Source organism: Lepus europaeus, chromosome 16 (genome assembly GCF_033115175.1).
Source record: "Lepus europaeus isolate LE1 chromosome 16, mLepTim1.pri, whole genome shotgun sequence".
Classification (NCBI taxonomy): Eukaryota; Metazoa; Chordata; class Mammalia; order Lagomorpha; family Leporidae; genus Lepus; species Lepus europaeus.
This window is the reverse complement of record NC_084842.1, coordinates 9,910,913-9,921,023: the sequence shown is the minus strand read 5'-3', so window position 1 is coordinate 9,921,023 and position 10,111 is coordinate 9,910,913. Positions and strand designations below refer to the sequence as shown.

At 55.1% G+C, this 10,111-nt stretch overlaps 1 protein-coding gene across 1 annotated transcript; it reads right to left on the bottom strand.

Annotated features, from left to right (window-relative positions):
• Positions 1 to 999: 999 nt before the first annotated feature.
• On the bottom strand, positions 1,000 to 6,666 carry DUSP26 (dual specificity phosphatase 26). Its single transcript, XM_062213063.1, has 4 exons — positions 6,428 to 6,666; positions 4,331 to 4,611; positions 2,767 to 2,981; positions 1,000 to 1,806 (listed from the first exon to the last, which is right to left on the bottom strand). The coding sequence occupies exons 2-4, from the start codon at positions 4,549 to 4,551 to the stop codon at positions 1,607 to 1,609; spliced, it is 636 nt and encodes a 211-aa protein (XP_062069047.1). The 5' UTR covers positions 4,552 to 4,611; positions 6,428 to 6,666; the 3' UTR covers positions 1,000 to 1,606.
• Between the last annotated feature and the right edge of the window lie 3,445 nt (positions 6,667 to 10,111).

The window sequence follows — 10,111 nt, the reverse complement described above, 5'->3', positions numbered from 1 at the left end:
AGCGTTACAGAGAGAGAAGACACAGAGAAAGAGATCTTCTATATGCTGGTTTACTACTCAAATGGCCACAACAGCCAGGAACCAGGAGCTTCTTCTGGGTCCCCCATGTGGGTGCAGGGGCCCAAGGACTGGTGCCATCTTCCCACTGCCATCAGCAGAGAGCTGGGTCAGCAGTGGAGCAGGTGGGGCTAGAACTGGCACCCATAGGGATGCCAGCACTGCAGGTGGTGGCTTGACCCACCCTGCCACAATGCCACCCCTCAGCCTTTTAACTAAGATGAAAATACATTAAAAAATTGGAAAATAATTCCTATCAGGCTGAGGAATTCGCATAGATACCAGGATGACGTCTTTAGAATAAAACAATGGAGCAGGCACCATGGCATAGAGGGTAAAGCTACTGCCTGCAGTGCTGGCATCCCACGTGGGCGCCGGTTCAAGACCTGGCTGCTCCACTTCTGATCCAGCTCTCTACTGTAGCCTGGGAAAGCAGTGAAAGATGGCCTAAGTGCTTGGGCCCGTATACCCATGTGGGAGACCCAGAGGAGTCTCCTGGCTCCTGGTTTGGCTTAGCTCCAGCAGTTGCAGCAATCTGGGGAGTGAACCAGCAGACTGAAGACCTTTCTCTCTCTCTCTCTCTCTCTCTGTAGTTCTGATTTTCAAATAAATAAATAATAATTTTTTTTTTTTTAAGAATAAAATAACAATTCTTTACACAGCTGAGTGTGTGAACAGAGCCGGAGAGGTGGCGGGTGTGCCCTGAAGTTTCTGGTCCTCTGCTGCCCCTTGGTGGATCAGCTGGAAATAACAGCTCGAGATTTTGCTAGCTGCAGGGGTGTGAAACCAGAGCCATAAGATTGCGTGGCGGTTTGGGGGCTGGTGCAGGCTTCTCATTGTGCGAAGGGAAGCAGGAGCTGCAGCTGCCCCTGGCAAGGCTGGGGATCCCAGGAGAGAGGCACAGAACTTTGCCCAAACTGTCAATGACATCAGGCAGCTCTCTTCTTTTCCACCATCTTTATTGTTCCTCCAGACACCTGGATCCAGTAAGCAAGTGACCCTCTGCAGACTCCCAGCCCCTTTCTGGCCATGAGCAGCACTCTCAGGCACAATGCCAGCCCTCACATGGCTCCTCTTCCTGTGCTTGCAGCAACAAGTCTGTGGGCGTCTCCCTCTGTGATCTCAGCGTCTCACACCATCTCTTCCCCGTCTGTCTCTGTGCTCTGGTATCCACACCCCTTTCCTCCATCCCATTCATGCTCATCACACCCCCGTGTGCCTGCACAGGACAGAGGGGCCCCTGGCCTTTTGGTCAGAGAGAGGGCACAAGACGGGAAAGGATCCCTGGGAGAAACCTGGCTGGAACCCCAGGGCCATCTTCTACCTACAGCCTGGGTGCCTCCTTTCCTGGTTCAGCCCCTTCTGGGTGCCCACCCACCACACTGCCCAGCCTGACTCCCATCCCCTCCCACAAAAAGCAGCAGTGGTCTAGGCCTCTCACGCTCTTGGGTTACCTGGCTCTCCCACCATCTGCCATCTGGGCCTCGTCTCTCCACCTAGGAGCCAGGGACCCACCTATGGGCCTGGCCCCACCTCCCCTCCACGCCCCTCACGCCTCCAGACCCTGCCGCAGCCTGCGGTCCAGGGCCAGGAGCTGCCGCAGGAAGCCCCGGTTGGGGATGATGCCTCTGTGGTCCTTGACCTTCTTGATGGCCTCCACGAGGGTGAGTCGGTGGTACAGCATGAGGTAGGCCAGCACCAGCGTGGCGGATCTGCTCACTCCCACGGCGCAGTGCACCAGGATCTTCCCTGCCAGGAGAGACGCAAAGACATCGCTGGGAGCTGTTCTGGGTGGCATGGACAAGGCCAGGGGGAGGCTGACAAGTTCAGGGGGAAGCAGGTGGAGGAGGGTGGAGATGGGAAGGGTGTTGAGGATGTGGGCCTGCACAGAGTGACATGGAAGGGACACACAGAGCTCGCTACCCGTATCCGAGAAGGGCTCAAGGTAGAGCACCATCCCGGCTGTGAAACCAAGCTCAGCACAGGGCAAGGCCTCGTGGACAGCACCCTCTGCCTAACCCGGCCCTTCTTCAATCTCTCCTCAGCCACTGAATCAATTTTTATTTGCATCATTTTTTCCCCCCAATCACTAAAGCATTTTCACCACATTCAAAGGTAAAGATCAATGAAAAATATGTAAAGAAACCAAAAACGTAAAACTCTTTCATTCCAAATCTTGCTGCTGAGATGCAACTTGCCCCTCTTCACATTTTGTATGATTTCTTCCTTGCCTTTTCATATACTGCCTTGAAAGCAATGGCTGGGGGACAGGTTTCTTCCCTGGACATTATGTCTCAAGCATGTTATCATCTCACTAAAATCTCTCCCCATGGGGACTGCTGTTGTGACATAGCTGGTACAGCTGCCTCCTGTGAAGCGCTCGTCCCACACAGGGTCAACTCCTGCTAGTGTGCCTGGGAAAAGCAGCAGAAGCCGGCCCAAGTGCTTGGGCCCCTGCACCCACATGGGAGACCCAGAAGAAGCTTCTGGCTCCTGGCTTCGGCTTGGCTTGGCCCAGGCCACTGCAGCCATCTAGGGGAGTGACCCAGTGGATGGAAGATCTCTCTCTGTCCCTCCCTCTCTGTAACTCTGTGTTTCCAATAAATAAGCAGATCTTTAAAACAAGGCCTCTCCCCTCACTTGAAGCCCTGGGCTTCTCCTAAGCACCTCGTCCATCACTGTTTCCTCCCTTCTGCTCTGCCCGCCTACCTCCCGGCTGGCTCAGCGCCCGGTGGATGAAGTCAGCGGCCGTCTGGAAGTGGACACTCATATCAAAGGCTGGCGAGTCGTGGGCCTCCACACCCAGGTAGCGGATGCCTAGCCCCTCGTAGGCCTCCGGTGTGCCTCGCCACCGGCTGTGCGAGGCGTTGAGGACGTGGGTGATGCCCAGGCGGCGAAGCTCCCGGCGGTTGTTAGCCATGTCCCTGCGTTGAGCAGAGGTTAGAGGCAGGGTGGGGAAGCCAGGGGACGGGTTCCTTGTCTGCCTCGATTTGTCACTGGCTCCAGGCCTCTACTTAGCAAGGACCCAGAGGGGAGCAGCCGAGATGGGCAAGGACTTGAGTTAAGGCCTCTGGGCCTGTGGGCAGGAACTGTGAGTACTGGGGCTGTTTTGTCTTGGGAAGAAAAGATTAAGGGCAGAGGGTAGCCGCAATCAGACGGATGGAACATTCAGAGCAAATGCAATTTTCCCAGGGCTGCAGGGCCCTAAAGGGTAGAACTGGGATCGAACCATGGGTACTCCTGGGAAGCAGATCCCAGGTTCATGCAAAGAAGCACCAGCGGTGGCATTTATTTTAGAAAGGTGGGAGTGCCTGGAGAGAGCGATTTTGCTGCCCCCAGGGTGTTCAAGCAGACAGAGGAGATCATGCAGGCATGGATGGTGCCCTGGGGATTTGAACGTCAGGTGGGTTGTGGACCTGCTCACAGTTAACGTTGCTGTTGACCTTGAGGTTTCCATGACTCTAACCCTCGATCCCACATCCGACTCCCCAGAATGCTCGTGTTTTGTCAGTTACCCCACTTTACGATATCCCCTGTGGGTGTTCAACCAACCCGTATCCCTCAGCTGAGTGGTAGATAGATGTCTCTCAGGGCAAACGCTCGGTCCAGTGCAAACTCCTCAAGTAGAAAGAGCACTGAACTTGAACCTCCAAGTCCTGGCTCTGCTACTTACGACCCGTGTGACCTTGGACCGGTCACAACTTCTCTGAGCTTCAGTTTCCTCATCTGTAACCTGGGGACAGTGGTACCTACCTCACAAAGCTGTTGTGAAGATTAAGAGAGAAAATGCATGTGAACAAAGTCCTTGCATACTGCAAAGCCCTCGGGGGACAGGGGAGGGGCCGCTCTTCCTTTGATGGTCCTCTCTCCATAGCCCCCAATGTGCCAAATCCCGCAGGCACTGCAGGGTCTCAACAGGCAACAGCCTGCCTCCCTCCAGCTCCTGGCTCCACCAGCTGCCTTGCCCAGAGCCACAGCGTAATAGATGGAAGGTCAGAGGAGTCATCTCCTGGGCTTGGAACATCACGCTGGCCCTTAACACTGAACATCTGCTAAATGGATGACTCGGCTACTTGAACTTTCTTTCCCCCTACATGAGTATTTCAATAATCTTGCCCAAACTCCTCCAAACCCTACAGCCTCTCCATTCTGCCCCCTCCTCTCTATCCCCCACATTGGAACCAACAACGAGACTCACTGCCTCTCTGCCTCCCTTCTCTTCTCCTATCACACACACACACTCAGCCGTGGTCCCAGTCTGCCCCATACGTACTGGTCTCCGAGGTAGAGGCCCGGCCAGACCTCATCGGCGTGGTTGCAGGCTGTCTTGCCCGTGTAGAGGAGCCGCTCCAGCTCGAATACGTTGAGGAATGGATGCTGAACGGCTGGCATCTCCTCCAGGCTCCCTCTGGTGCGGACAGGAGTCCTTGAGCCGCTCCGGGAGAAGCGGGCCATGAAAGTCATGGATGCCCAGAGCCAGTTACCAGGGCACATCTTACAGGAGGCAGGAACCTCGGAAGCTGCAGGGGTGGCTGCGTGATGATGGGAAAGAGGCTGGAAGAGGAAGGGGCGCGAGACACACTTGAGCGTGTCTTGCAGCCGCCTCCCTTCCTGCCAACTGGGCTAGGCCCTGGGGAGCAGGGTAAGTGCAGCTCTGGTGGGGGCCTCCAGGACTGGCTTTTCCTTCCAGCAAAGGCAGCTTCTTTCACTCCCGCTCTTTGGCTCTGGCTCGGCCAGGCAAGGAGGTGGGAGCGTCACATGTCCTTGTTTACGGGAAGAGGGAGCTGCCCAGCTGCTGGGTTTCTGCTCCACCTCCCCACGCCCCGCTGCTAACACACGCACACACATACACACACCACACTTGGCATTTGGGTGGCCAGACACACTGCTGGGGCTCCTGCCAGCCCGATCTGGGTCTCCTCTGCCTGGGGCTGTCGGCAGAGAGCCTAGGGATCTGGGATGGGGCTGGAACACTCTCTGAACCCATCCAGAGAGAATTAGCAGGAAGATAACAGCAGCTGGGGCCATGACATATGCCAGGCCTGCCTCCTGGGTGCCAGAGAGATGAGCTGCCTTAACCCATTCCTGTCGGCCACAGTCTCAGAGATAATCCTATCATGGGAAGTGTGTGTGTGTGGGGGGGTGAGCAAGAGAGACGGAGAGTACAAGAGCTAGTGGACGAAGATGCTAATCCCTGGGTGCAACAGGCAAACCAGGATCTTTGGATCCAGCATAAGGACACTGTTGATTAAACCTCATCCCTCATGTGAGAATTCTGGGTTGAAGCGTGGCTGGAATGTGTGTGTGTGTGTGTATAGGGAAGTGGGGCTGGGGAGACTGAGGGTGGGGACCTGGAGGGCAGGAAGAAAAGGGAAAATCAGCCACCTGCCAGGCCCAGGGACTCAGAGACGCAGAAGTAGCATCTGTAATGCAATAGAGGTTTAGCAGGTGAGCTTCAGGCTGCCTTCGCCAGGAGCCTTGAGCAAGGAGAGCTGTGCCCTGCAGAGCCGGGAAGGGTCAGCCTTTTAGACGCCCTGGGAGCTTCAGGCAGAGGGGCGACTGGGCCAAGCTCTCTTTCCCTGGACGCCTCCTCTCTCGCCTCTGCTTCTGCCTATTGGACAGGGTGGGCCAGCCTGCAGAATGCCTCCCCTTCTGCCCAGAGACCTCTGTCTAATGCCCTCCGTGAGAGACCATCTTTGACCACTGTCACCAGGGCCCAGCACCCTCTTCCTCAGGGCAGGGAGAGACCGAGCAGTTGCAGGAGGCCTTAGGATCAGCACTGAGTAGGGACCACTGGGTTTCTAGGGTGTTTGAGCAGAGAGATTTTTTGCTTTCTTCTTCCTGTGCCTGGGTCAGAAAGGCACAGAGTATGCACTACACCCACCACCATCACCCTTACCGTTTTCATCAACCTTTTCATCACCACCACCACCGTCATCAGCCACCTGTCTCCGGGGGCCTAGAGACCCCACCATTTTATTCCCAAGTAATCTCCCCTCTTGAAATAGCCTGCTGCCTACGTGACGACGAAGCCAAGAGAAGCGGGAAGGAGCCCAGGTGTAGGTAGCTAGCCGTGGGACCCTGGAGAAGCCCTCTCTGTCCCGGGATATAGCCCCCAGCCCAGGCTTAGCCTTCTGCAATCCCTCGGCCGCTTTCAGGGCTCCGAGCTGATCTGCGGCCGCAGTTCTAACAGGTTCATGGCTGTCGCCAGAGACTCGCCAACCCAGACAGCCTGGCGCCGAGCGCGGACGAGGGCGCGCCAGGGGAGCGCGCAGCTCCTCGTTTCTGCTCCGGCCTCCTTCTTCCCCCCAGCCCTGAGCCCCCCACGCCCCGGGGTGGGGGAGGCGACCACCCGCCACAGCCCCTCTACCTCTTCGCGGCGCTGCGCGGGGTCTCAGTCCCGAAGGCAGGTGGCAGGCGCAGGCAGCCCCCCGGCCATGACCGTCTCCCGCGCCGCCGCCGCCGCCCGGGCTGCTGCAGCCAGATGAGCGGCTATTTTTAAGCCATGACACGCCCGTCGAAGCGGGGCTCGTGTCTGGGTGTGCGTGGGCGACACGCAGGGCCGCGGCCCCGCACGGAGCGGCGCGCGTGCCACGCAGCGTGGGCCCCGCTGCACCCGGCGCGCGGGCGGAGCGCACCCAGACCGCGCAGCGCCCCGCACGCGCAGCGCTGCGAGCCTGGCTGCGCCACCGGCAAAGCGCTGGGCCTGGAGATGCCAGGCTGTGCGGCAGACACGCGCCCTCCTCCCAGACGGAACCTGTGTACGCGGGCGCATCCCCCACCGCGTCTCAGGAAAACCGCGTCGTAAAGAACCAGCCTTACTGCTATGGGAGTCGTGGCAAAGCTGGACACCTGTGACCATGTGCAGTGTATGAAATCGAAATTAGCATTAGTATTTGCGTTTTCGGGAGGGGGCCGAAGTGCAGAGAGGCCAAATCATCTGCCCAGGGTTGCACAGCAAGTGACTGGCCGAGCTGAGCTTTAAATGATGCCCCCGGCTACGGGGTGTATGTGCTTCGCGGGGGCCCCTCACACGGTGGACAGTGCACCTTAGATGTCCTCCAAGACGCCACTTCCACTGGCTGAGCTCCTGGCAGAGCCGCTTTTGCCCGGACTCCCGAAGCACTGTCCGCCTGCCGTGACCTGCGTGCCGCGATGTACCTTAGGGGGTGATGAGTTGCAGCTCAAAGAGATGGAAGTAGGGATGGCAAAGCAAAGTTTATCAATGCACTTTCGCAGAGAGACAAGGGCCTTTGAGAGGAGGCGGGGCAACCTTTCTTCCTGGTTGGGGACTTTTCTCCCTAAAGCTTAAGGATGTTGACTGATGGTGGGAGTCTGTGGTTGACGTCCACGAGTTGTATATCCTTGGAGGCTGGGGCATGGGGGTGTTTGGCCGAGCTCCCATTTTATCAGGATACTCTAGCCGCAAGTTAAACCACGAAGTGAGCAGCTGTGGGTGGCCCTGGTTGGAGAGCAGGGTCCCTGGCTTCACTCCTGGAGGAGGGACTTGGGGTTTCTTCCCAGAAGCTCATGACCTAACTCTCGGTCTGACCATAAACCCCGGGCCTCTCCGCTTTCGTGAGCACCTTGTAAATGCCAAGACGGCTAGCGCGCTGAAGTCAAGGGCTGCCTAGCCTTCCCCAGGGCTTCTCTCTTGTGTGGTGGGGGAGGTAGGGAGATCACAAATGCTACCAGATGATGATGTTGAGAACCAAGCCATCTTGAAATCTCGGTGGCTCCTGGAAGAAAGGCAGGAAGTGGGGCCGCTGCTGTGGCGCAGTAGGTTAATCCTCCACCTGCGGCGCCAGCATCCCATGTGGGCGCCGGTTCTAAGCCTGGCTGCTCCTCTTCCAGGCCAGCTCTCTGCTGTGGCCTGGGAAAGCAGTAGAAGATGGCCCAAGTGCTTGGGCCCTTTCACCCACATGGGAGACCAGGAAGAAGTGCCTGGGTCCTGGCTTTGGATTGGCATAGCTCCGGCCATGGAGGCCATTTGGGGAGTGAACCAACGGAAGGAAGACCCTTCTCTCTGTCTCTCCCTCTCACTGTCTGTAACTCTACCTCTCAAATAAATGAATAAAATCTTCAAAAAAAAAAAAAAAGGCAGGAAGTGGATAAACTCAGGCTGGAGCTGGATTAGGACACATGGATGGTATCCCTATAGCTGAAATCAGGAGTAGGGACGTTCCCAGCAGCTGTGACAGATCAAGCTTTGATTCCTGGGTCAGAGGAAGTATGGCTCAAAGTGACACAAGGCCTGGGTCACTTCTGTGGGAAAGGGGAGGTGACTTCACTGGCTGCCCTGGAGACTAATGTACTCCCTCCACTTTCCTTCTCTATGGAGCAGCAAGCCTAATTCCTTTTCAGTTCTCCCAGTGCTTCCTCCATGGCAGTGTGCGTGAAGAAATGAAATTCTTATTGCTGAGGGCCAGTGCTGTGGTGTAGTAGGCTATGCCTCTGCTTGCTGGCACTGGTTCATGTCCGGCTGCATCTCTGCTATGGCCTTGGAAAGCAGTGAAAGATGGCCCAAGTCCTTGGACCCCTGCACCCTCGTGGGAGAGCTGGATCAGCCTAGCTCTGGCTGCTGCAGCCATTTGGGGAGGGAACCAGTGGGTAGGTCTTTTTCTCTGTCTCTCCCTCTCTTTGTAACTCTGCCTCTCAAATAAATAAATGAAATCTTAGAAAAAAAAATCATATCATTGCTGACAAAGAATTGACCTGGGAAATTTGAGTATTTCATTTGTAGATCCAGAGCAAACTAGTTAAAAAAGGATCACCCAATAAATTGTGAAAGGGCACTCAATAGTAAGATCAATCTCATTTTACATGACAGTCTACAGTGTTGGCAAGATGGAGCTCAATCTTTATCAAGACTTCTATTTCAACCTTGTGTTGAACTTTTCTCAAAAAGCTTGGAAAATGTGGCTTAAAGCACATCATATACCCATTGTTTATAGGTAACCATAGAAACTGCCCATGCCAGCATTTCCATGGGTCAACCTACAGCCCACACAGCTTCATATTTCTCTTTGTCTATAGGAAACTGATAACATATTCAGGTGACATCAGCTACACAAAGGGAAATCACATGTATTGATTTTTTTTTTTAAGATTTATTTATCTGAGAGGCAGAGTTGCAGACAGAAGAGAGGGAGAGACAGAAAGAGAGGTCTTCCATCTGCTGATTGGCTCCCCTAATGGACGCAATGGCTGGACCTGAGCCCATCAGAAGCCAGGAACCAGGATCTTCTTCTGGGTCTCCCACATGGGTGCAGGGGCCCAAGCACTTGGGCCATCCTCTGCTGCTTTCCCAGGCTATCAGCAGGGAGCTGGATCGGAAGTGCAGCAGCCAGGACTTGAATTGGTGCCCACATGGGATGTTGGCATCACAGGCAGAGGCTTAACCTACTCTGCCACAGCACTGACCCCGTATTTTTAAATTGTTATTCCATGGGCTTCAAACACATCAGCTCATTTAATCCCATGTACAATAGAAGTGGTTGTTAACATTATTGAATACCTGAGGAGACTGACGTTGACCAGATTGGGTAACGCATCCCCAACCAGTGTGCACTAGACCATAGATAGAAACTCAGAGCTATCTTACAGAGAAACCTTAATATTTCAAGGACCAGCTGAAGACTCACTTCCTCTAGAAAGCCTTGCTGGATTCACCCTTATGCATGTTTCCTTCTTGCACTCATATGGACTTCTATCAAAGGACCTGTGAGCTATATTACTTCACTTGTTTATGTATATATTTAAAACTCTATTCCTGGCACCAATGTTGTAGCACAGCAGGTCAAGCTTCTGCTTGTGATGCCAACATTCCATAGAGAATGCTGGTTCAAGTCTCAGCTACCCCACATCTGATCCAGCTCCCTGCTGATGTACCAGGGAAAGCAGCAGTCGATGGCCCTGCCACCCACAGGGGAGACCTGGATGGATTTCCTGGATTCAGCCTGACCCAGTCCCAGCCATTGCAGTCATTTGTGGAGTGAACCAGCAGATGGAAGATACCTCTGTTTCTGTCTCTCTGTCTCCCTCTCTTTTTGTC